The 27465-nt window shown below is 41.8% G+C and overlaps 1 protein-coding gene across 2 annotated transcripts; it reads right to left on the reverse strand.

Moving 5' to 3' along the window:
* Positions 1-830: 830 nt before the first annotated feature.
* On the reverse strand, positions 831-27465 carry PTGER3 (prostaglandin E receptor 3). Of its 2 annotated transcripts, XR_012646561.1 has the most exons (3): positions 26600-27465; positions 6031-6749; positions 831-4741 (listed from the first exon to the last, which is right to left on the reverse strand). XR_012646561.1 is itself a non-coding variant. In XM_075002674.1 (2 exons), the coding sequence occupies exons 1-2, from the start codon at positions 27422-27424 to the stop codon at positions 6462-6464; spliced, it is 1113 nt and encodes a 370-aa protein (XP_074858775.1). In that variant the 5' UTR covers positions 27425-27465; the 3' UTR covers positions 5528-6461. The 2 variants fall into 2 exon arrangements, 1 of the variants encoding a protein (XP_074858775.1); XM_075002674.1 differs by lacking the exon at positions 831-4741 and having other exon boundaries at positions 5528-6749.

The following is a 27465-nucleotide window of genomic DNA, read 5'->3' on the forward strand; positions in this document are numbered from 1 at the left end:
TGGGGTCAGTGGTTTCACCCCCCAAGCCAACCTCTTTCATGGGCCTGGTGATGTTCTTTTCTGTTTATGAGAAGCAATCCCATTCCAGGCACATCCCATTTTTCTGGCACAATCAAACCCTTACCTTGCTTTAAGTTATAGGAGGAAGCTGCATACCGAATTTGGTAGTCCTAGCTCTTGGAGTTCTTAGACACTCAAGTATGTATAGTATGTGTGTATAATAATGTGGGTTAGCCTGCATCAAAATGCTGCCACTTTAAGGCCAGTATTCCTTGCTCCTCCAAAACTCCCATTTACTTCATGTAGAGTTTCTACATAAAGATTTGGCACTAAACCTGCAATTATATAAATAATCACATCCATAGTGAAGGTTAACAGATGTATTATATGAAGTTGGCTAGAAATTTTCAGCTGGACCTGTGCAGGATCCAAGCCATTCAAAATTGTTCATCTCTCCAGTCAATATGTGACCTGTAATATTTCTTGGAGTTTGCTAATTTTTAAGCAATGCTTTACCATAGTTTTTGTAGAACAAATTGAGCCCCTGACTACTCCATTTGTCTCCTGAGTACCTGCATGTGCTCAGTCAGCTGAAACTTGCTTGAATGCTTCACCCTATACAAATGCACTCTTTCTGCATGTGGTGACATTGATCTCAGCAAGCATGAACGATATACTACTTGGCGCGCATAAGGATTACAGAATCTGTCTCACAAAAAAGGGACAGATTCTGTGCTTAGACCAAGGCTACTTCATTGCATGTATCAAAACTTTGACAGCAAAAGGTGTCAATTAAAAAAAAACAACACACCAGTTATTTCACTGAACTTTTAACATTTATTTTGCATTGACAATATAATATCTGTAGTCAGTACACCCACAGGCTATATTTTGAATGCCAACAAAATTATAAAAGAATTCCATTGCACATGATAGTTTTTACAGTGTCTCTGAAAGTAGTACATCGTTTTATCAAAATGGATCTTGGAAATACCACCACAATGGTATTTATCTTTTCCACAGAAGCAGATAAAAGGAAGAACAAAAGAAATCATTACATTTTTGATAAATATCTTTGAATTTATTTTTAAAAAGTGTTTTTGTTGTCAGTCACGTCATGTCGGCTGTGCCTGTTAAAAAGTGCTTATCTTTTTGCTATTAGCAAATATGATCAAAACAACCTCACCCGCTTTGTTTTATAAAATGGTCCTCTTCACGTTACTGCCCCCAAAGGCAGCTATGATCCCCTTTTGTCTAAATTAAAAAATAAGGGAATTGCTGAATTAACAGAAGAGCAAAACAGTGGGATTATTCTGGGTACTATAAAGTTCATATGTGGTTCTCTTCAATAATTACTTCATCTTTACAATTCAGCTGTTCTTACATTGACATTGAATATCTGAGTAACATTTCTGACATTGACATTGCAATGTCTGATATGGCTGCAATGTCTAACATCTGACATTGCATATCTGAGTTAACATTTAACAAAAAGCTAACATTTCTGCAGTGGCTACTACAGTAGAAGTGGTAAGAGTAAGACAAAAATTGCTCACTTTGACATTTTCTGCACCCTTGCTACACTAATGAAAGACCTAGAGAAACTGGGTCCTATTGTACCATGCTGTTTTTCAGAAAAAGTTCCTGATAGCACAATCACACAAATAATTGAGGTCAAATGATTGATCTGAAGAAGTGGGTCTGTCCCACAAAAGCTCATCACCTAATAAATTATTTTGTTAGTCTTTTTAAAGTGCTACTGGACTGCTTTTTTGTTATGATTGAGTCACTTTGACCCGCTTTACTGGGGCAGATTTCTGAAAAACTGCTAATGTGCATAAACTGAATGAGGCTAAATCTCTTGAATGGAAAAAACAGGCTTTCTACATTACATTATTTTGGCATGAAATGGTGCATGGCACAGCTGAAAAAAAGGAACGGATAATTTGGTTTGATACAGGTCATTCGCTAAGCTTATCGTAAGGAACCAAATGCTAGTAGGACACAGCCTGTGTAGGCACATGTGGTCAACGTACTCAACTTTATCTCCTGTACAATGTTCAACAGCAGAGCTTGTTTTATTCTGATTGCAAATGTTGGCTACGGTGCTGTAGTTCTAAATTAATGTATTATGTTCTATTAACTAGAAGGCACTGAATGCCAAATTCTGATCTAGTTACACTCATGTAAACCTACTGAAGCTGAAGGGTGTGTTTCAGATTTTCAGAGACCAGTCAAATTCTACATGTCTAACCAGTCTAAGACATAATGTACAGATGTGCATAACTGATGGCCTAATATGCCTTAAGAATGGGTATGCTTTTAAAGCTGTGTCAGTTTTGTTTTAGCTGCAAGTGACACTAAATTGTTAACAGTGAGCCTAGTGGCTCACTTTAAGTAGTATCCCAAGAGCAGCTTTAATTTGTAAATAATCTATTTATACAACTATTCCTGCATCAGCCTTTTTTTTTGAATGAGGGGCACATTAAGATGAACATAACACAACTTTTGCAAGAGGGGAATTTCTGAAATTGGCTGAGATTTAAAACAAAAAAACCAAAACTTTAGATGTTAGTGAGTCCTCTGCCCTGTTACTGAAGCACTTGATAGACCTTGAATAAATTAGTCTGATTTTTCAGGTTTTGCACATTTGTTCTCTATTCAAGAGTTTTTATTTTTCCTAGTAGTTAGCTAGCTTTACACATACATAAACTGGTGAACAGCTGTTCCTAAAAAAAACTATGAATGAAAACAGGAAAAATGAGTGAGCCACAGAAAGCCACAAAACATTTGATGGGGCTACACTTCCACTAGGGATATGTGATAAGAATTTAGGAACTATCCCAAAGTCTAAATGATATTTTAACAGCTGAAAACCTTTTTAAATGTTAGCAAAGCAATTCCCTTTCTTTCACTAGCCTCTACCTTTATTACCATTCACTTCAAGGGAAAATACAGGTCAAATCTCTCTAATCCAGAACACTCTTATCCGGCAAACTCCATAATCCAGAATGATTTTAGTAAGCTGGGACAACAATTTATGGGTGTGGAGAAGTTTCTGGTGGTCCCATGAAGTTTGTTTACAGTCAGAGGTCCTGACTCTCAGTGTTCCGTGCTGTTTAGCTGTAATTTACCCCTAAATGTTTTCGAAGCACCCCCTAAGCAGTGGCAGTGTTCATAATGTGCTAGAAAATATTGACCTCCCATCATCTGGCAAATTCTCTTGTCCAACACCAGTCAGGTCCCAAGAGTGCCGGACAAGAGAGGTTAAACCTGTAGTTTGAATTAACCTCCTGCTGGTCAGGTACCTAAGTGTCAGAGGAGCTAGAATCTATCCAAATCTGTTTGGTGCAGTTCTGATGTAACCCTTTACAGCATAAGATGAGAAACAACTCTACCATTAGCCAAGTTTACAAATAATAATTAAAAAAAACAAAACAAAAAAACCCAACAAGTTTAAAACTGGCACATTGATTCAGGGTATAAAAGTACAAAACAAAACTTGCAAAAATTTAGTAAATTCTGCATTGACTGTACATTTTAGCTTAGAGCCAAATTATTAAGATTGATTCCCATAAACAGTGTCTAATAAAAAAAAAACCTTATTTGCAGATTGAATGTAAAAGGTAGGAGAGTAGCAAAGTGGAAACCCATTTTTTGTGATTATTTCTCTCTGGTTTTCTGTCACCACAACCAATGTGTTGCTTAAATCGTGTTTATCATCGTAAGGTACTCACCATGCTCACTCCAACTACTATATAGGAAACCCATTAGTTACAGGAACGTGAGTCCTGTTCCCAAGCTAATGGCAAATTTCCATTGTTTTCAGGAGGAGGAGGAGGATCAGATTCTTAACATTAGAATCACAAAGGCGTCATAGGTATTGTAATACTGAGTGTTGTCATGCTTAACTCTTTGGCATCCTGCTGCCCAGTGGAATTCACAGCCTCATGCGAAGCACAATGTAGGGAGAGTAAGGTGACTAAAAATGGGATTCTCAGAAGCTAGTATACTTAGCAGGGAGCTGCATAAACTAGCCAAAGGGAAATGAAGACAGGGGTGTGGCCTAAGTCACAGCTCTCAAAGATTTAAGCACCTTACTGGTCAGAGAGATGCTTTCTTCCACACAGGACTCAAACCATAAATGCTCTCCTGGGGTTAGAAATCTAAGTCAAATCAGCTGTTTCTTGAAAAAAATGCAAAAGATGAAGAAGTGTAGGGCTGCGTGTGTCTGCCCACATTATACCCAGCAGCTCAGTGGGTAGAGCAGTCCACCAAGCTCTCCTACAGCATTAGCTCAACTTACCAACCTGAGTTAAAAGATTAATTGCCTTGTGTCCAGTGCTAATTTAAACCAAGTCAGTTAACTTGAGTTAACAGCACACTTAGCAGCTGATCCATGGGCCATTTGCTTCAGTTGGCTTTGGAGAAGGCCCTGGCTGGTTTCTTCCCTTAGCCAGATGTGGGGCAAATAAGTATGTTCTGTGTCACTGTGAAACTGACAGAGAAGACAGATTAAAAGTAAAAACAATGTATGCTATTTCTTGAATTGTCATAGAGATGTCAGATGTTGCATTAAAAGTAATCACCTCTGGGGCTTTGCCACACAATGATATCTGGTAGGCTCTCTCACGATGGTGATGATTCAAGAACTTAGACGCAAGGGCACGAAAAGCGATTAGCCAAATGCTTTCTGGCTGCCATTTGGGATTTTCATATTTCATACTAATTCAATGTGAACCTATAGTCATGGGAAGATTAGTTATCAAATATTATACTTACCTACAAGCCCATTACCAAACCACAAACTAATGGGATATCAGAAATTGTGTGAACATTAGCTACTTTTCCCATTCAATTATGCATTGCTATTCCATCATACAGGCCCTGTCTGCCAGATGTTTTTTCATACTCTAATATATGAGCATAGTTATTGGACAATTCCATGTATAAACCACCTTCCTGATAAAAATTCAATGGCTGAATTCAGATATAAGAAATGTATCCCCAGGTCTGAATTTAGCATGTACATTCTTGCAAACAGTTTCACTGTGATTTAATTCAGAAAGGAGATCATTAAATGGAACAGAGGTTATGGACCAGTGAAAAACTGGACCCAAAAAAAAAAAAAAGGAGTTAGTAAAAGAGGTCCAAACAATTTGGCAGAAATGGGAGTCCTTACATTCCAACTTGAAAACTAATCAAGGAAGGATCTGACTAATGCGATCCTCAAACTGAAATCTTTTCTGTCAATGGGGACTGATAATAAAAGCTGGCATGTTTAAGAGATGTCGTTTAGGGCAGAAAAAAAAATCTGCTTAATGAGTGACCCATCCCCGGAGTGCTCGAGTAATGAAGTGGGCTGTACCCTCTGTCAGAGGATAGCTGAAAGGTCTTTCTGTTCCCAGAATCATGGCCTTCAGGAATAAAGCTGCTCTTTGAAAGTGTCAGGTGACTTTTTGCGCTATGTAAATTTTAGGAAGTTAATTAATAGGAAAGGGATATCTACTTGAATAGTTAAGCTTGACTACCTTGCCCCATAGCGTGAAAAAATGCTTCACTTTGTGAAGGTTTTTTTTTTTAAGTGTACATTTCTGTTGTCCCCCAAAGCCCTCTCTCTTATGCAGCATGCAAGTGTATTGTCCCATTCTCTAAAAATTAGTAATTACCATGATAGGCCCACATACTCTACTGAGTCCGATCAAAGATTTTGCAGGGCCCAAGGTGGCATGCTGACAACTAAGGCTGGCCTGTAGGCAAGGCCTAAGTAGCACACTGACAGCGGGCCTAACAGGCTTGAGCCTGGGGCCCTGAAGGCATAGGACCCCAAGACAAGCACCTTGTTTGTCTTGCACTAAGGCCTGGCCTGCTCCTGCTGCTTTTGAACACTTGAAAGTGAACACTGTTCCTATACACAATGACCCTGGCACTTCTTCCAAATCATTGACATCTAAAGAAAGGAACAGACTCCTATTATTTTTTCCCATCAAGCCTCTTGCATTTTCCCACCAAAGAGGGTAGGAATAATACCTGGATCTAGCAGATAAGCTTAGAGTCAAAATTGAGTACAGGGCTGGATCCTGTCAATAACTTAAGCTGTTGAATCTGTGTCTCACATGTTACCCGACATAAAAATTGATTCTTCTCCTTCAGAGAAAGAAATCCCCCCAAAGTATGATGTATATAAAAGGAAAAAGTCATTTTTTTTAGCTTGAATGGCTTCTGCTATAAATCATGAAGATACCAGAATTTTAGGTAGCTGTTAATAGATGTACTCCTTCGTTTGTTTATTGTTGGCACACAGGATATATAATTATCTGGCATTCTAAGTCCATTCAGAAGAACTACCATGCTGCAGTTAATTATGCAGAAATACCAGCATGACACAGATGCCCAAATTCACAGTAAGGCTTAGGCCTACTTGCAAAAGTAGTTTGCACGCAAGGTATATCAACTTTCTTTCATGCTTCTGTCTGTATGATTTCATCTGCTAACGTGATAGGTTGGCCTTTCCATCCATTATTAGGACAACAGGAAACAGCATTTGCTACCTGACAAAACTTTCGGAGGAGGATTTTTCTTAAGAGCAAATAAACCCAGGGGTCCAAGATCTGATTTAGTGAGGCCAAGCGGACAGCGGTCAAGAAGAAATTGCATTCTTTCTGCAGGTGTGCGCTTTGGACTGTCTTGCAAGATGTCTTGCAGTGTTCAACTGACATGCAACTGAAGATCATTTTCAACATCATAATCTAAGAAAAGGGGAGAAAAACCATGCATCATGAAAAGTAAAGCACATCCATACTTCTTTGGGTAGAAATGTGTTATGAGAGGGGGACCTATCAGATAAGAATCTTTCCATCTCCTCCTGCTACCTCCTCCAAATCAAATCAGAATCATGGAAAATAATAATGTTCCCCACTGAACTTCATTCAAAAGGCAATTTATATACCATAGTATGTGCGTTTGTGTGTGTAGTGCAGGAGTAGGCAACAAGCCAGAGATGATGCACCAACGTTAGCTCTGGCAGGCCACAGGCACTTTACTTACCTGCATGTCAACAGGTATAGACACTTTCAGCTCTTGTTGGCTGTGGATCGTTGTTCCCAGCCAATGGGAGCTGAAGCAGTGCAGACCAGAGCACCACTTTCCACAGCTCTCTTTGGCTAGGAACAGCGATCCACAGCCAACAAGAGCTGCAAGTGGCCATATCTGTGGACGCAAAGGTAAATGAAGTGCCGGCAGCTCACCAGGGGCTAATCCTGGCAAACTGCATCTGGTCCATGGGCTGCTTGTTAGTTACTCATGGTTTAAGAGGATGTGGTTCAAGTAATTGGGGGGGGCGGGGGGGCAAGAGATGCCCTCCACTGGTTTGATTTAATAGATCTGGCACTTACATTAGCCAGGAGCTCGTTATTCCTACCTTTGAGAGGCAGCAGAATTCTAAATAAAGTTCTACTCGTGGGAGATGGACTGCTCTAGACTAGGAAGTTGCAGAGCTTCGGAAATCAATTTAAGAGAGCTCATTATGCCACCTCTATTCTTACTTATGTTGCTAAACCTAGCTGGATAGTTCATACTGAGAGAAGCAACTTCAATGTAATTTGATCAATATGGTACAAAGCATGAGCATGGCTATTTGACCACTAAGTGGTTCAGTTTGTAAAGTTGAGAAAAGGTGGGCAAATTGTAAAATTGTGGACATTTTAAACATACTTCATATGAGTGCCTCCATGATCGATATATTCCATATATTACAGCAGCAACCCCACAAAATGGGCCAGAGTGGCCATGTCTTTGGCTAATACAACTCTGAAAGTTTAACCGTTGATATGTTACCACTATCTACCCTAGGTAAAATAGCCATTAGTTTGTAGAAAGCAGCCTTCAGACATTCTCTCCCCCAGAAAATCTGTACTCCAGGCAGTCCTCGTACTTAATTTAGCAGCTGGCAATTTGAAATACAAACAGAACCATCATCAAGATGTGTCAGTAACCTCTTTAGTCCTTAGAGATGTTAGAAAAGATCTGTATATTATTTGCTCTTGCTTAGTGAGATGTTTGGCACAGATAGATGCCTGAACTCAGCAAATCAATTCTCCCTGTTGGTTTATACATTGCTACAAGGCGTGCAGTTTTAAAAAGACTTATCAACAGAACACTAATGTAATAATTCAATCAATGAAAATGATGCTTAGCACTTCAACAGCCCTTCGCATTTAAGAATCTCAAAGTACTTTAATAGGCATTAATGAAATAGATCTCTAATACAGGAGCATTATTCACCTCACGTTATTGAAAGGAAATGAAGACAAAAAAGGAGTTTAGTTCATTTGTCCAAGGTTAGACAGGAAGAAGCAGAGCTGGAAACAGACTCCAGCTTCCTAGTTTGCTGCTTAACCTACATCTATTGTTTTCCTAGGATATATCCACTAATTACAACTCCTCCCCCCCACAAAAACAAACAAACAAACAAACAAACCCCAAACAAACCCAAGATGCTCTCTGTGTTGTGATTTGTTCATGTCCTAATTGGTGCTGTCAAGCAATAAAGATGAATTTTGTGATTAATTCCCACTGTTAAACTATAATAGAATTCCATTTATTTAAATATTTGATGTTTTCTACTTTTTCCAACTATATTGATTTTAATTACAACAGTGCTCAGTTTATATTTTGTTTTGATTAAAAATGTGTTGTAAAGAACTGTATATTTTTGATTCTCCCACCATAAGTACTGTAATGTTTATGATGAAAGTTGAACTTACAAATGTTGATTTATGTACAAAAAATATGTAAAAAACTTTGGAGCCAACAAGGCCACTTAGTCCTACTTCTTGTCTAAGCAATAGGCTGAGCAAAACAACTTTGTTTACATTTGCAGGAAATAATGCTGCCTACTTCTTATTTACAAAGCCACCTGAAAGTGAGAAGAGACATTGTTGTAGCCAACATTGCAAGATATTTACATGACAGATGCACTAAGCATTCATATGCCCCTTCATGCTTCCAATGCTATTCTAGAGAACTTGTACATATCCATGCTGATGACTGATTCTGGTTGGTAACGAGTCCTAAGCAGTGCAGACCAATGCTCATTTTCATCATCTGAAACAGGTCACCAGCAGCAGCAGATTTTCTTTTCTGATGGTTTGGGTTCTGTGGTGTTTGCACTGGAGTGCTGCTCTTTTAATACTTCTGCAAGAGTACTTCACAACTCCTCCCTCTAAGATTTTGGAAGGCACGTCAGATTCTTACGCCTTCGACCTAGTGCTCTTCTAGCTATCTTTAGGAGTCTGACACTGGTACCCTCTTTGTGCTTTGTCAAATCTGCTGTGAAAGTATTCTGAAAATAAACATATGCAGGGTCATCTTCTGAGACTGCGATAATACGAAATATATGGCAGAAGATGGGTAAAACGGATCAGGGTACATAGAATTTCTCTCCAAGGAGTTACTTCAAAAACTTAATTGATGAATTGTTTTTAAACAAGCATATCAGTGCCAAAATTTGTCTTCCCTGGAATGGTGGCCAAAGCATGATGGGACATGCAAACATGTAGGATATGAGGCACATAAATACCTTGCAAATGCGAAACAAATAGCCAGAAAGTGCCTGCTCTTTCAGGTGACATTGTAAATAAGAAGTGGTCTGCAATAACATCATGTCCCACATGCTCTATGAAAACTTATGAATATGAATATGCATAACTAAAAATGCTGTAGACAAAATACCTCAAATAAAACATCAATTTTAAATTTACACTCTGCTGAACATGTACATCCTACTTTTGTGCATTTATCATTCTTCCAGGTGAAGTTAGAAGTATGAAGTGTGGATGTGTTTATAATTCTAATTATGTGAATGAGGGCCATCACTGATGCTCTGGAAACTTAATGGCTCTGTGACCAAGCAGCAGCGCTGGTCAGTTTCCTGGCTTCTGAGAGTGGTGGGTAGCAGGGAGCCAGGCACCAGCCCTCTGCCACTCACAGGAATGGAGAAACTGACCAGTGCTGCTGCTCCTGCAAGGACGACAAGAGTCTGGCTGATGCTCCTGACAGGAGTGATTTCACAGTACCTGTTGGGATGGCAGCCTGACTCTTGGCTGCTGCCACTGACTGGAGCTGGGAAACTGATCAGCGCACTGTCTCCTGTGAGCAGCAGGGAGATGACAGCCAGGCTCCAGCTCCGCCTCCCCCCGCCCTCACAGTGCTGATCAGTTTCCCAGCTGGTTTCCAGCCCTGCACTGCTCACAGGAGACAGGAAACTGTCCAGCGCTGCTGCACTGGTCAGTTTCCCGACTCCCCTGACTAATGTGAAATTTGACTTGTGCAGGATTGTGCAAGAGCACAACCTCCGCTTAAGCTGGGGAGGTCTACTGTATTTATAATTAAAAACTAGGATACTTGACACTTTGTGTCTGCTTTAATCTTTGCCCTGAAGAAATGTGCATTCCAAATAGGTCAGAAAGGCACTGGGAGAACTGGTGACAGAGACACAGATGATATAAGGTCCGTGGAGCATGGATTGTCTTTTTCACATATTTTTTATGGCATCTAGCTCAGATAGTTCCGTAATTGTATGCCCTAGGCTCTACTGCAAATCAGATAATAATCAAGTGTAGCAAATTGACACAGATCAGGGCAAAGACGAGAGTCGAATCTAGATTTCCTAACTCTCAGGCTGTTGCCCAGCATGGAGAGTACTGAAATATGTGTTTGAGTTCTACATGGAACTCTGCATTTTATGCATGGTTAGCCCTGTGTAAAAGAGGCTTCTTCCATGGCACCCTGTGTCCCAGTCCTGGAATTTACAGAGGATCTACTGTGTATCTAGGGAACAAAAATGGAGGCAGGAGTAGAGACCAGAAAAGGGACAATAATTCATCCTCCTGAGAAGCCCTGCAGGGAAACTGCCAAAACTTACTGCAGCTTGAGGCTACATTCTAATTTGTATGACTCTTTCCCTATCCTTACACGATGGAGCCCCTCATTAGAAGAATCCCAGCCCAGGGCTGTGGAACCATTGGACTTGTGCAGCCTGGGAGCTGGAGCTAGTGCAGAGGTATGATGCACACAGAGAAGCATCCCGAATCAATTCCAACATCCCAAAATTGCAAAAGTTGGGCCCCCCATCTCTACAATGAGTCAAACACCTGCCCTGGACATTCCTTACTTTTGGTAAACTTTGGACTTTGATATTGCAATTCATGCTCAAGGGAGTCAGATGAGAAATATTTCACAAATTATTGCAGATGTGAAATTTCCCCAGAGTTCATGTCCAATGTATCTCACAAGGGGAAGCAGACATAACTTGACTTTAAGAGGAGCATAATCAGATCCAACAGAGTATGGAAAATATGCAAGCCTATATCAGAGACACAACTCTATATTTCTTGAGTATTCCACTCTCAAAATGATTCAATCATGATAGAGATTCAACAGCAGAAAACTTTATTATAGCCAATTTAATAACTGAAAGCTTGCATCCAGTCCTATGAATGCTTCATTGGAATGGCTCCCTTATGTTCTCTTGATATATGTGGGGGTGCAGGAGGAGGACTGCATTTCTGAAGCAAATCTCTAGTAGGGATGTTAAAGTGTAACCTGTTGACTGGTAAGACTCATCCTAAATGGATGAGCCTTACCAGTTATGGTTAACCAATATGGGCTGGAGCAGCCCTCCACAGGCAGGTGGGGGGGGGGCAGGGGGTGCTCCAGCCCTGCAGGGCTGTTGTAGGTTGGGGCACTGCAGCCGGACTGGAGTAGTCCCATGTGTGGCAGACCCAGCCATGTGAGCAGCTGGGAAGGCTGCCATGAACTGGGACTGCTCCACCTCATCTGGAGCGCTCCTGTTCATGACATGACTGGAGATGCTTTGGTTCCGGCTGTACTGGAATGCCCTCAACCTGGTGAAGTGAGCAGGGATGTTTCAGCTGAGCCACAGAAGCCCTGGTCCCCAACTTGCTGCCAGCAGGGCAGGATAGAGCTCCCCTGACCATGGCCTCCCTAGCCATTTCCCCCTTACCTGCTTAATAGATTAACAGGTTAAACACTACATTTAATTGGTTAACCAATTAAATGGGATTTTACTTCTCTTGCATCAACTCTCCCTTTGTGTGTACACAACATCCTAAAGGAAACAGGCACAAACATCAGGGACGAAATACACCACTTAACCTAACTTTTCTGTTGAGCATAAATATTGATCCTTGTTTTTTTGCTAATCTTGTATTTATTTTACTCTGTCTACTGAATAACAGTAATCAAGATAGAGTGCTTTCATCCTGCTGTTGATTTAAGTTAAGAGATAGAAGAGAGGAAGTCATTCTCGAGTTGTACAGAAACACAGGTGTAATTGGAGTTACAGTTTCCATAATAATTTTATGAAGCTGTGGCTCCAGACTATAGACTCCACTCTGTATCAACATAGTGGATTCAAGTTTGTTTAAATTAGTCAGAAATCTTGTATTCTGTTGTTTGACCTAGTAAAAATACTCCCACTTTTCCCCCAGTCAGACTGAAATCAAATACACACAGTCATATTTTGAATGTAACATTTTATGCTTGTGATTTTTCAGCAGAGGGAGGGAATGCTGCAGGGATAAATCTGCAGCCGGGTAAGGGAGTAAGCCAACTGACCCCAGATACTCTTTGGAAAAACAATTAAAGAAATGAGTGAGCTTGTAAAGGTGTCTGTTGCCTTCCTGTACTAATAGACTGCCCTCCTGCTCAAGGACTGACATTTTAGGGACACAGATGGTGGACAGAGGGACAACTGCTTCTATTTTGTCAATGCACTGCAGTGTTCTTTGCTTCTGTGGTTCATGGACAACTGGTTTAAGTAGCTAACAGAGAGTAAGCCATGCTAGTCGATACACTATCAAAACAAAAAGCAGTCAAGTAGCAGTTTAAAGACTAGCAAAATAGTTTTAGGTGAGCTTTCGTGGGACAGACCCATTTCTTCAGACCATAGCCAGACCAGAACAGACTCAATATTTAAGACACAGAGAACCAAAAACAGTGAGCAAGGAGGACAAATCAGAAAAAGATAATCAAGGTGAGCAAATCAGAGAGTGGAGGGGTCAGGGGGAAGATCAAGAATCACGATAGGGGCTCGTCTGCATACTTGGCTCAGTCTAATTCTTGATCTCCCCCCCCCACCCCTCCACTCTCTGATTTGCTCACCTTGATTATCTTTTTCTGATTTTTCCTCCTTGCTCACTGTTTCTGGTTCTCTGTGCCTTAAATATTGAGTCTGTTCTGGTCTGGCTATGGTCTGAAGAAGTGGGTCTGTCCCACAAAAGCTCACCTAATAAACCATTTTGCTAGTCTTTAAAGTGCTACTTGACTGCTTTTTGTTTTGATGGTTTAAGTAGCTGTTATTATCAGGACAATGTGCCTTTGTTAGCTCTTTAAGACAAATACGCTTGCATTTTCAGAGGCCAGTGACTTGTCCTACAGCAATGAGACATTTAACCTCTACAGAAATCATAGCCATCTGCCCTAGAAAATGCATTCTTATGGGCCCAGTAATACACTGGCCCCTGTGGTCTTAACCAGGCTAATGGTAAGCCTTTGACAGCCTAAATGGCCTGGGTGACCATCCCCAGGCAACTTGCCTTGGGTTCCTTCCAGGTAGAGTCCTTGCCCAAAGCAAAGCAAACAGAGCACTGTCTTGGGGTCTGATAGGCTGAGAAAGTCTGCAATTTAGCCTCAGTTACATAAGTGTGATTCCTGTGGGGTTTAATGGGAGTACATCTCTGTAACTGGGTGTGGAAATAAGCCCGAACAATTTACTGGAAGGTTATGATCCTTGTTTTAAAAGGTGAGAAGTAGCTATTGTATGTGAAGTTTTAGGCTAGTGATGGACATTACAGGACAAACCCAACCCCCCTCCTTCACGACTGCAGAGGAATTCCTGACAGCAGAACTGATTCCCTCCCTGCAAAAGGATTGGTGGCAATGGACATAGGGGCAGGGGGAGTGTGTGTGGGAAGAAGCAATTGATGCAGCAACTCCCTCTTTCCTCTCAGAGGTCTTCTTCCATCTCTATGGGGACTTCCGGAGCATAACGCACAGGACAGAGGAATGGGAAGGACTAGAAAACATGCTACTTAATCCTGCAAGAAAGCCATGTAAGGGTTGGTGGAGGCCACTCCACTGAGACACAATTCTCCTCCCCTGCTGTTTTTCCAGCTTTTCCTGCCTAAAAACTGACCCACCTGCACTGATGCCATCCTCTTCTCCCCATGCCCCAATGGCTTCCCTAAGAGCAAGATCATGGTTTTGCCTAAAGAATCCTTGCAAATAATTAAAAGTTTCAAGCTGGGAGGATGGTTGGCTAAAAAATAGTTAAGTGACACCTCTGGAAGCCAGGAATGCTCTCCAGTATTCCAGTTCCTGAAAATTTCCAGAGCTTGAAATACAGACTGATCCTTAAGAAAACATCTGAATGCTAGTAATGTTAAATATCATTTGGTTTCCATTTGCTGTAATGTACATACAATATATTTACGTCTCATTAGCTGTATTATGACAGTGCCTAATAAGCCAGTCAAAATGCCACCCCCCACGTGCTGGACTCTGAAGATATTCAATCCGAGCTGTAAACAATAAGTGACTTAAAGTAAAGAGTAGGACAGAGCAGATGGGGTGCAGCAAAGGAAGAGGGTCACAGGAGTAATGTCCCCTGTAGGGACCTACCAAACTCACAGCCACAAAAGACACATCATGGCCCATGAAATTTTATCTCCACCTGTGAAATCTGGTCTTTTGTAAGAGTTTCATTGTATACTACACAGATTTCATAGCGGAGACCAGTGTTTCACAAATTGAGAGTCCTGGCCAAAAAGGAGTTGTGGGGGCGGGGGGGACTAGGAGTGTTGTGGGAAGATTATTTGTGTGTGTGTGGGGGGGTTACAATATTGCCACCATTACTGGTCAGCTTCCTTCAGAGATGAGTGGCAGCTATTGGCCATGCATGTAGCTCTGAAAGCAGCACCCCATGAAAACCAGCATAGAAGTAAGGATGGCAATACCAGACCATGCCACCCGTACACTTCCACACTGCTGCCTTCAGAGCTGGGCACCTGGAGCGTGGTGGCTATTTACTGAGAGCCCAGTTCTGCAGGCAGCAGTGCAGAAGGAAGGGAGGTAATACCATCCCAAGCCATCCTTCCTTCTGTGCTGCTACTGGTGGCAGCTTTGCCTTCAGGGCTAGTCTCTTGATCAGTTGCTACTGCTTTCCAGCTACCCAGCTCTGGACACAGCACTGCTGCCAAGAGCAATGCAGAAGCAAGGGTAGCAGTACTGTAACCCTTCCTTCCCTCACCAATTATCTTACAACTTGCCTACAACTGCTTTATCAGAAAAAGATAATCAAGGTGAGCAAGTCAGAGAGTGGAGGGGGGGGGGCGGGAAATCAAGAATTACGATAGGGGCTCGTCTGCATACTTGGCTCAATCTAATTCTTGATCTCCCCCGCCCACCCCTCCACTCTCTGATTTGCTCACCTTGATTATCTTTTTCTGATTTGTCCTCCTTGCTCACTGTTTTTGGTTCTCTGTGCCTTAAATTCTGAGTCTGTTCTGGTCTGGCTATGGTCTGAAGAAGTGGGTCTGTCCCACGAAAGCTCACCTAATAAACTATTTTGCTAGACTTTGAAGTGCTACTTGACTGCTTTTTGTTTTAACTAAATGAAAGTGTGTTAAACAACATTGTTCTTGTTATGTATGAATGTTAATGATTATTTTTTCACTTTTGGCCATTTATATAGTCTTAATATAGTATAAAAATTATGTTTCTAAAAAAAAAATTGTAAATTTTTCCCATTTTGTACGTAAGTGAAATTTCTGTGGGTTGGCAACTCTGGGAGCTTAGTGCAGTTGACTCTATAGCTTGAGCTAAAGGCCAGCTGGCTCTCAGCCTAGGCTGTAGAGGACACATTCTTTCTCTCTGAAGTGGCCTATGTACCACTACCTGGGACAGTTACCCACACATAGTTGTGTAGAGTACAAGGGCAGAAGTTTTGCAAAAGACCATCAGGGTAGGAGAAGCTGAGTCACAGGAACAGAAAGCAGTCTGTTTTTTCATAATCGTGAAGCATTTTGTAGCAGGCTAATGATACTGTTAACCTTCCAACTGGGAAGGCTTGGCTATGTTGATTACAGAAAGGGAAAACTATTGTTTAATTTAATTGTATACTTGGAATGTTTGATTTTAGCCAAACTGCTTTATATTGCCTCAGTTAGTATGTTTTTTTTTAAACCAAATTTTCTCTTATTTAAATATAATGAAGGGGAAAGAACCACTTATATTTTAGTATGTTCAGTTTGTATTTCTCTTGTTCCAAGGTTTTTTAAATCTATATACTTAACTGAATAGTTGGTTAACTGGTTAGCTGACCAGCTAAGTGAGCGATTGCAGCAGCTAGAGATTTCAACAAGAAAGTGAATGGAAGTTGTTACAGTGCTTTTGACTCCTGAGACTGTACATTTTGCTGAGCAAACACTGTAACTGAGATTCAGGTAAACTCAATCTTAGCTTTTGGGAACTCCAAGTTACAGCTCACTATTGTCTGTGGGGACTGACCTGTTTAAGATTTATTTGTTTCTTTTATTAAGGTTTATGTATAACTGAAGATAATGTATGTGGATTATAAAATAGCCATGTTAATTTGTAGGAATTGTTAAGTTTCTTTATCTTTATAGGGTGGATAATTAAGAAATAAACTTCAATCCTCCTTGATCCTTTTGGATTTGAATGTGGGAAGATTGACCCTGTGCAAACCTTACTGAAAATCCTTAGTGACTACATTCTAGGTCTCCAGGTGCTTTCCTATGAAATATTTTTTTTTGGCAGTGGAGGAGGACATTGAAGTAAACTTCTAGTCCACTCTAAGGTTACGATATCCCCTCTCATGGACAATTTACTGATTGCAGCATGCATGAATTAAGATTTCTGCCTATGATAATCCATTTTTAAAAAAGTGGCATAAAATAGAGATTCAGGTGCCACCCAGCTGATTAGCAGAGCACCCAAAATGGGCAGCATGTGTTTCTATTGGTGGTGCACTTCCACACATGCTTTGGGGGACATAAAATGCATTCTGCTCAAGGATGGAAAAAAAATTAGAGGGAACACTGGCCCATATCCACTCCCACATCCAACCTCCTGCTTCAGGCTGATGACAATGAGAGAGAGCGAGCAAGGGAGGGGGAGCGATAGAAGGAGAGGCAATGGAGCCAGTGGGAGTGGGCCATAAGATCACAGAGCAGGACTAGCATGTACAATTGTCTGCAATCCAGAAAGCTGCCAACCTTAACCCTATTTCCAAGCAGCAGGCCTAAAATATAGCATCATCCATATAAAGGGTTATTACTGAATTAATAATGAAAGTTTGCAAAATTCATTAACCTGTAGTTTACTCAAGAGAAATCATTAAGCTGTGGAATACAAATCCCACTTTACCAACGTCTCTACAGCATACAAACAAATGATTCCGGGAATAACTGACTTTATGTTGGAAAATTTTTATAAAATGTTCAGAAAAGCTGTTTTAATACAATTATAGATAAAAATCAGTAATATAACTGGGAATTTCAATGAAAGCTCCTTTTGTTCTATGTTTATGCAGGATGTCTGACTAAATCATCATAAGAGTCCCTTCTGGCCTGAAAAAAGTCTCAGTATTTTTGAATTAGTCATAAAGGATTAATTGCTTTGTATTATGAAGTATTGTACATACTAACTATAAATGTAATCATGACAAAGACATTCCAACAGATATTTAAAAATTAAAATCTGTTCTTTAATGATGACTAAGTACTAAAACTATGCACCAAATTCAAGCCATCTACGCTAGGAGAAGATGGATGATAAAATAAAAGGGTATTCTCTCTTTGGTATACATAGAAGAAACTCAAGTGGAATTAAACAGAAATATCAAGGGGAAAATATAATTTTCATTTCCTACTTATGGGCTGTGTTGGATTGGATTCTGATTTCCTTTATGATGGTTTTATGATAACATGCTACTGACTACAACAGAATTATTCACAATTTGTACTGAGAGAAGTGAGATCAGAATCAGGTCCATTGTTCTTAGTGTGTGCTAATCTTTTAAATTATTCTAGAATTATTCTTTTTAATTATTATAGTAAGCAACAAATTGTTCAATAGTGCCCGCTCTAAACTTTGGGACTATGAATCCAAGAGGGATACATGTTGGCATAAGGGCTACACACTGGAGGGAAGGTTTATAGAACTGGGCCACTGGAAAATTCATGACAAATTTTGAAGTGATGCCATTTCATAAAGAAACAAACACAGCTCATTGGGACTTTTATGATCCCCAGAATGAACCAGACAGGCAGAAAATATAAGATAAAACAAATTCAAAGGACTGCTTCCCAGTACGTCTTCAGCTGTCCCTGCTTTTGATTTGTAAAGGTCAGGCTGGTTGACAGTTAACATTTTGATATAAAAAGGTCAGCACTGAATGCTAGAGGATCTCTGTGCCTTCTTTCTACAGCTCCTTGAATATTTTCTCATAAAAAAAAAATTAATGGTATTTTAAAAGCCTCAGATGGTCTAACTTCTGCTGTGACTATCCCATTAAATTCTCTCCTCATTGGTAAGTGACCTTCTCTTGGCATAGATGCATTAACTGGAGGGTATCCACGCTGTCAAACAGTTTTGCCTTTCTGCTTTTAATCTGCAAGAATGTTATTTAAAATAAATTAGCAGGAATCATTTCTATACTGTAGTAGAGAGTATGTGTGTCAGAGGAAAATTCATTTTGCTTAGAAAATCTATCCCTCCATGAAACTGTGTGTGTATGTATTACAGGACTTGTGAGCTCCTTTTAAAGAGAGGATTGTGTGTTCCTCTGCATTTGGAAGACACCTAGCACATTTAAGCACTATCTACACAATAGGAGGAAAAAAAGTTACAAAACAAAATGGAATTAGTTTGAAATTGCTTTAGCTGTGTATTCAATGTACTGTGCTAGTGAACAATGAAGAACCCATTAAATGTAGTCTTCGACTTAGTTTCCCAGTCTTTAATGTCAGACAATTCCTATGTTTCAGAAACTAAGCTGCTGTTGTCATTTATAGCTTTAGTATTATACTAGGAAAAGTAATAAAATAGCAAGAAAAATGAGCTACTAAGTACACATAATAAGGTTTTCACGGTATTGGTACGGAAAGGTAAAATATGGTATCTGGGTAACTAGAAGAGATTCTGGCTGTATAAATGCTCATTATGGGCAAGATACCAGAAGCACTTATGCACATGACTAAATTTGCAGTTTATGACCCTATCACTAGTCAGGTTAAGAATCAACTAGTTTATTGACCCTCAAATAATTAAGACTAAGTGTAAATATTATTGTCTATACAGGGAATGAAATCCTGAACTACAGAGGTCAGTGGGAAAGCTCCCCACTTCTTGACTTCAAAGGGACAAGAATTGCATCTGGTTAGAGCAGGTGAAGTGGCAGAGTTAAGACACCAATATTTTATAGCCTGCTGTTTTTATTGTAGGCTAGTGGTGGGCATCCTGAAGCCCATGGGCTGCATGTGGCCCATGGGGGTTATATGTGTAGCCTGTGAAGATATTTTGTTTACCATTGTCCATGAACAGGTTTGACAGATCCAGCTGCTTTCTGCAGTGCAGGTTTTTTTAACTACCGCTATTATTACAATGACATTCAAGCAAAACATGGGCACATGAAGTAAGGTACATGCTGACTGTATACAACATTGACTGAGAGTTGTGCGTCTCCTCTGCATCCAATCAAAGTACTGCTACAATTCAGCAGGCGCACACGGCAAATTTTAGGTACCCAAGCACAGTTAGCAAAAGTACCCTATTTCAGGAGACTGTCTTGGTTATGACAATCTTGTGGCCCCCTCACTAACTAGTCTATGTTGCCCATCACTGCCCTAGCCTGTTTCATGGCAGCAAAAATGACATCCTTGACTGCTCATAAGGGAGAAGTGGTTGTTTCTGAAGCATTTACATCTTACAATTTAACTCGAAAAAATCTGTTCAAATAGGCTTTGGGAACAGCTAAAGGAACTCCTGCCATTGAAGGAACAATAGCGTATGTTCCTGGAGGAAGATGAACACAGCTTAAGCCAAAGCCAGGAGGATCCTGCATAGCTGTCTACCTTCAGGTCCTATACAGCCTTGTACAGCAGAACCACATCTGCAATGGAGATCACAGCTGAATGGAAATATTCAACAAGGAAGCAGTGACCATGGGTGATGGTGTACCTCTTTTGTTTATTTTAGCAATTGCTATTCAGCTCTAATTTGCTGTTATGTGCTAATGGGCTGCATTAAATCCTGTGAACATAAAGACATCTTTGTCCTTTGAGGGCTCACTGTAACATTGGCTCATCCATTGCTGGTGAGATAATATGGTTTGTTTGGGTATGATTTAGAAAAGGTGCAGATTTGTGGAGTGCAGGCTAATGAGGATATACTGCAAATATTGGGGTACATATTAAATCTTTAAATATAACTTTTAGGCAATGTCTACACTTGTTCCCAACTTCAAAGGGGGCAGAGTAATCAGGGTGATGGGAGATTACTAACGAAGTGCTATGATGCATATGCAGCTCTTCATTAGGCAAATTCTCCCGCATGGCAACTTCGAAGTGCCGGCATGCCACATAGCCGTGGGTACTTTGAAGTGCCTGTGCTACTTCAAAGTGCCTTACTCCCACTTTGGGCTACATGCCGGCACTTTGAAGTTGCCATGGGGGAGCATTTGCCTAATGAAGAGCTGCATATGCATCACAGCACTCTATTAGTAATCTCCCATCACCCTGATTACTATGCCCCCTTTGAAGAAGAGGGCAACTGTAGACACAGCCGTATGCTTTTGTAAAGTGCCTTAGTCATATTAGGACAAAAAACTGCATTCCTCATTGAAGTCCTGATTCAAGAAAGCACTAACCATTTAAGCACACACTTTCCTATTTACTTCAATGGGATTTAGGTAAATATTTAATTTAAATATGTATTTTGGTACTTTCCTGAATCGAGATTCTTTCCTGAATCAGAACCTAAAGGTTTGAAGCCAAAGCTCATGACATCAGTGTGAATTCTAACAAAGGCTTCAGTGAGCTTTGGATAAGGCCATACATTTTTAACTTAGTTTCCCAACCAAACTCTTCAATGATGGAAATGTTCTTGTGCAAAGGCTGAATAAGGACATTGGGGTTTGCGCCATTGTGTATATAAACTCACCCTATGCCCCTGGAAGATGATACTGAAAGAGCACCATCTCAGTGCTGAATACTAAAGAATGAGTCTCTGACACTAACATGCACTTAGACAGAAGCTTTCATCCCAGGATCCCAAAGCACTTTGCAGACATTAAGTATTGATGCTCATATGATTGTTTATCAATGTTGTTCCTAAACCCACATAAAAACTATGTAAAGAGGATTGCCAATTAAATAAGGAAGAGATATTGGGCTAAATGGGCAGCTTACTTCCATGAGAAAGAGGAAGCAGATAGTTGCGCTGCCCCAGGACCAAAGCAAAGATGAAACTGTGAGGCTGTCTACACTACAAAAATAACTTCAAAGTTGCAACTTCGAAGTAGAGCGTCTACACACACCCTACTTCAACGTAGGGCACTAGTCCATTCCCAGGAATGGTGTAAGGACTTTGAAGTTGGGCTCCCTACTTAACTTCAAAGTAAGGGAAAATGTGTGTAGACTCTCCACTGGCTACTTTGATGTAGTGCCTAACTTCGAAGTTAGTTCCTTGTGTAGACACACCCTGAGAGGTCCCACTCTGACCCTTGGAAGGTATAGCCTACACCAGCCTTTTCCTGGATGCAGTGTATTGTCTCCTGGGTGCCAGCTCAGCTGTGTTGGCCTGCAAGTTGTGTGGGGTGAGTGCCAAGGCTCTATCTTCTCTCTGACCCTACTTGCCCATTCCTTGTCCACCTGCAGTAGGAAGGGAAGTAATTCATCATAACCCATGATGCAAAGAGTCAACTGAGAGGAATATGCCCTGTTATTTCTCTGCATGGTGATATAGGCTAACTTTGGAAGAAGTCCACTAGGAGTGATACACAGCATCACAAATCTATCTTAGCTTATTTGCAGGAGGTGATTTTACACTAGAGGCAGAGCTGGATAGATTAGAGTAGTGTCCACTTTTCTGTGGTAAGTTGGACCATTCAGCTCTTTCAGCACAGCTGCAGAAAGCTATGTATTGGAAAATGTTAATCACAAACAGCTGGTATCAAAGGCTGAACACGATGGGTTCCAGCAAGGAATATTCAAAAAAGCAATCATATTTAAATGGGGCAGCCTGCTTGCAAGTGTAGGCAATTCCAGGCTACACAAGTGCTCTAAGCGTAGAACTTTTGTCCTGCCTGTCATTTATGAAGTAATTTCCTCTAAGTTTGCAATATTGTTTCTGATCTCTGAATTGGTAATATTCAGAACTTGAGGGAAGGTTGTTTTAAGATTTTCCTGGATTATTATTAATTTACAAAATATTAGTATTTATAAAATTAAAGTAATTGGGCAGAACTAGCTCTTTGTTAATGCTGTCTTATTTACACTGAATAGTCCAGGCCCCTCCTTAGGATTTAAAGGACTTGCTCAGTACCTATTAAACCAGTGCCTGGTAGAGACAATTTTTAGAGAGGTGATTTTATACTCTTCTGCAACACACATCATGTGTTTTTAAGCAAGTTTTAAATTAAGGCCCTGTAGATATTTTAAATTTAAAGTACAGCCACGGCAGTGCGGTCATGGCTAGTGTTCCCTGGAAGCTCGAGAGCTGGGGCGACCACCCAGGAGACATTCAGGTGCTGCTCAGCTGATTAGCAGAGCACTCACAGCCACCCAAAACTGGCAGCATGTGTTTCTATTGGTGGTGTATATTCACACTTGCCATGGTGCACATAAAATTTATTCCATGCATGGATGGAAAAAAAAATATGGGGAACACAGGTAATGGTTGAGCTCTTCCAGTACATGCAATCAACCACCTCCAGGATGGGACTAGCTAACATCTCTAGGTGCCTGCTTACACTGGCATTTTACAGCACTAACTTGCTGTGCTCGGGGGTGTGTGCGTGTGTGTTTTTACACCATGAGCTAGACAGTTACAATACAGAAAAGTGGCAGTGTAGACAAACCCTAACAGGGTAAATTCAGAAGCTGACTGTATATGCAGTTGTATAAAAGTCTCTGTTCAGTCCAGTTCAATGCAGATGTAAGTGCTGTAACTTTCAGACATCACTGGTTTTAAGTCCTGCAACTTTCTGTAAATTTTGTTTTGTAGCAGCTGCTAAGTTTATATTAAGCATTGTAAGTTAGTAAGGAATTGTTTACAGATACTGTAAGTTTTTACAAAATCCTGGCTGCTCCTTTGTAAAAGAAATTGCTTTCTCTGAAGTGAGCTTTCCTTTGTGTGAGTGAGGAAAGCATGAATGTGGGTGTGCAATGGAATCAGTCTCTGTCTGAAGCCAGCCTGTCTGGACAACAAGCTGCCGGTAGCACCTTGCTGGCTAGAGAATAATAGGAGCTAAGCACTGCAAAGGAACCCACCCAAAAAAGTGGAATTTGCTATTAGCTGACGACTCATGGTCATAAAGAGTCCTGGGACCCTGCTGATGACTGAGGGTCATACAGCATCCTGGGAACAGAGAGCGAGGACAAGAGTAGTGAAACATATAAAAAGATGGGAGCAAAGCTATAGAGAGTACTTCTTGCCATCACCTTTCTGCAGGAGTTACTCTTGGCTGGCTGTGGAGGCAGGAGAAACCCTGGACCTCTAACCATCTATGAGGATGGTACTGACTGCTCCTGAGTACTACACAAGCTGACAAAGGCGCAAGCTAACAAGGGGTCCTATGATCAGCTTGCTGCCCCGGATTCATGACTGCAGGCAGACACACTGGACCCACTATGCCTTGGCTTCCTGTGCTGTCTCTATGCATCTCTTCACCTGTGTAAGTATATGGCTGTTTCTACACACGTCACTTTCGTGGCATGCTAATAAAGGGCCTGAAATACGCTAATGAGGTGCAGATGCAAATTCCCTGTGCCTCATTAGCATAAGGTCACATGATTTGGAGTCCAGAAGATGTTCTTCCGGACTCAAAACGCCATTTATAAGCGCGGGTCCTGGGGGGTCATCCAGAAGGAAGTCCTTCTTCTGGAGGCCCCTTCTTCCCAAAAATTTTCAGGACCTTATGCTAATGAGGCATGGGGAATTTGCATCTGTGCCTTATTAGCATATTTCAGGCCATTTATTAGCATGCCTCTTTCAAAGAAAGTGGCATGTGTAGAAACAGCCTATGAATGCAGGAGGGTGTGTGTGTGTGTGTGGCTGTATGCTAGTTTCTTTAATCCAACAGTGACATTTAATAAAATACATATGAACATAACCCTGGGGTGGTCTCTAGTGAAATTAGGGTAACATGTAGCTGTTACATGTCTTCATTACTTGAAGGTTGTTTTGCAGGTTGTGTTCTGCTAATAGGTCTGACAGGCTTTTTCATTTTTAAGCTAATTAGATCCTTTCTGGAGGAAGACTCACGGGGCTTTAACAGCCATAGAACTGGGATAAGAGGCAGATGGGTGGACATTAACACCCAAGTGGTGCCCAACACAGCTGCATATTCTGCATAAAGAAAAAGACAACTCTGACAGCACCACCTAGCTCAAAGTGGTTTCTATTACATGCAAGGTTTGTAGTTTGATTCAAGGGTTCCCACTATACAAAGAGTTCCTGCACCTCTGCAATGGGCAGCTCCAAGCTGGTAGTAAGACCCATAGCTAGTTACCCTTCTTCCCTTCAGAAACGTGCAGGCACACACACTGGAATATGTTTGGTGGGTCTATGTGTGGATGCTCTAGCACCATTCACAATGCTGTCCTGTTGGCAGTTCACGTGTGACTTTTCAGCGGCGTCAGGAAGGAGTGCTCCAACCTCAGCATCACTACAGAGAAGTGAGGTGCACCAGGCCAAGAGGGTGGCACAGCTGGGTGGAACAGGCTGCTGGGCTGCTACAGATCTTGCCACCTGTGTGGGAGTGGTGGTGCGGGGAGGCAAAAGCTGCTGTGCTGGGCCCCACAATCCTGTGGGGCTGTGTTTCATGGGCAGGGGGGACTGAGGGAGTAAGGAGACAGGGCCTGGGGAAGAGATGGACTGGTGGTGGGGAAAGGCAGGACTTTTTGCAGCAGAAGGAGACAGGGATAGCCCCAGGCCCCCCTTGGGACAGCCCACAAGTCCTGGGGTGTTTGAACCCTATGCTAACGCCAGTCTTTGGAAGATGTTTTAGGCTTTCACAACCTCATTGCTCTCTTTTTTAGGCTTTCACCTGCCTGACAAATACAGTGCTGTGTCAGTGTATCTAATCGCTGAGATGCACACCACATCCTTCATGTTCCCAGTTTTTCTTCCTCCCTTGCAAATCTCTCATTTCCCTAAACAGCCCTCCCTCTCTTGCCCCAAACCTTCATTCTGCCATCCCCTCTTGAATGTTCCCAAAATGTCCACATTCCATACAATCACAGGACTATGACAGGAAAGGCCCTTGTTGAGTGATTTAGTCCAGTCTCTTGCACTGAAGCAAAACTATGTAGACCATCCCTGACATTTGTCTAGGCTATTCTCAGAAAACTTGCGAGACCAACATTCCACAATTATTCTGGGTAAATGAGTTCAGTTCTTAACAGCTCATAGAAAGTTTTTGCTAATGTTTAAGCTAAATTTCTGTTGCTGCAATTTCAGCCTATAACTTCTTGTGCTGTTCTCAGTGGATAAGGGAAAATTTCTCTCTTCTCTTTATAAACAACTTTTTATTACTTAAGGACTGCTGTTACCAACTCCCCTTTAGTCTTCTCTTTTTCAGACTAAACCAACCCAGTTTTTTCCAATCTTTCTTTGTAAGTGATGTTTTCTAGGCCTTTAGTCACAGTTGCTGCTCTCCTCTGGCCTTTCTTCATATCTTTCCTGAAGTGGGGTATGCAAAATACTCCACTTCCATGCCTAATCAGCTTCTCATTAAGGTCTTCCGGTACATCTAATCCCCTTTCCCCTTCTCCTACAGGGGCAGGCCAGCTCATTTATAGCCCCTTCGGACCTCTGTTCTCTTCCACATACGTATCAGCCCCAGATTTAGTAGCCTTCCTCGTGACCTAATAAATTTGTTAGTCTCAACAGGTGCTACAGGACTGTTTGTTGTTTGTGTAGCTTTACTCAATAAATCTCCTTGTATGTGTCCACCTCTAATCTTCAGTGCCCTTTCGTAGGGGTTCTTCCCATACACAGGGCTATCTGTTCCTGTCCCTAGCACCCCTCACTTAAGCAATGCCCTTGTACCTATATTCTCCTACTAAATTCCCTTTAAGGAGGTATGCCTTCCCACTTGCTATCTCCCATTCATCACATGCTGAAAGTTGGTGAACACAAAAACAATTTAGGGTGGTGGAAGCCACAAGTTTGTCCTGCTCCTCCCTCCCCATTGAGCTATAACCATCATCCTCATTTCTTGTGAATGCTTTGGAGTTAGCAATATTACACAGCAAATTACAAGGCAACTTACCAAGAGTGGAGACCAACAAGCAAAGAGAACACACATGATCCCCAACAGCTGGATGAGTGTTTCCATGGTGATTCTCCCCCACTGCTTGCTGGACTGAGATGCTGCAGGTTTGGTCCTACACCTTGTCATTAAGGCTTTAATGGTGGCCAAGTTACATGCCATTGTGATAATCAGAGAGAAAAGTCCCAGAAAGGCAAAGGCTGAAGCAAAGAAGGTGTTGCCCAGGTGGTGGTTGTCCCCGGTACTGATGAAACACCAAGTGCCAGGCCACTGCACAGTGTACTGCCCTATGCCAGCGATGGGCAGGAGGGCGAAGGCGAAAACTGCCAGCCAGATGCCTAGCAAGACAGTCTTGGTCACCCTGGTTTTCATGTGGCTGGCATACCAGTGCGGGGCACGGATGGCCAGGGTCCTTTCGATGGCCATGGCACTGGCGATGAAGAGGGGGCAGAGGCCAAAGACGGTCATGCACAAGCCAAAGAAGGCACACAGGTTGCCCGAGGGCTCCACCATGGGCCAGGGCCGGTTGGCCAGGTACATGGCGATCACCACGGGGCTAGTGAGGAGCTGCCCGCTGAAGTCGGTCAGCGCCAGGGAGCCGATGCACAGCAGGAAGGACTTTTTCCGGCGGTTCCCCTCCTTTTGGCAGGCTCGGTACACCAGCAGCACGGCCAGGGCATTGCCCACCAGGCCCGTCAGCATCATGCTCAGCGGGAACGCCACCGAGACCGAGCGGCAGGCCTCGGGGGGACGCGTCGTGTCGTTGCTGACCCCCCACGGGGCGCTGTGGTTGGCGCGGCCCCCGCACAGCTGAGGGTCCGTCATGCCGCCGGTGGCGGTGGCCCAGGGCGGGAGCGCCTAGCCGC

This window comes from Carettochelys insculpta, chromosome 9 (genome assembly GCF_033958435.1).
Source record: "Carettochelys insculpta isolate YL-2023 chromosome 9, ASM3395843v1, whole genome shotgun sequence".
In the NCBI taxonomy this organism is placed as follows: Eukaryota; Metazoa; Chordata; order Testudines; family Carettochelyidae; genus Carettochelys; species Carettochelys insculpta.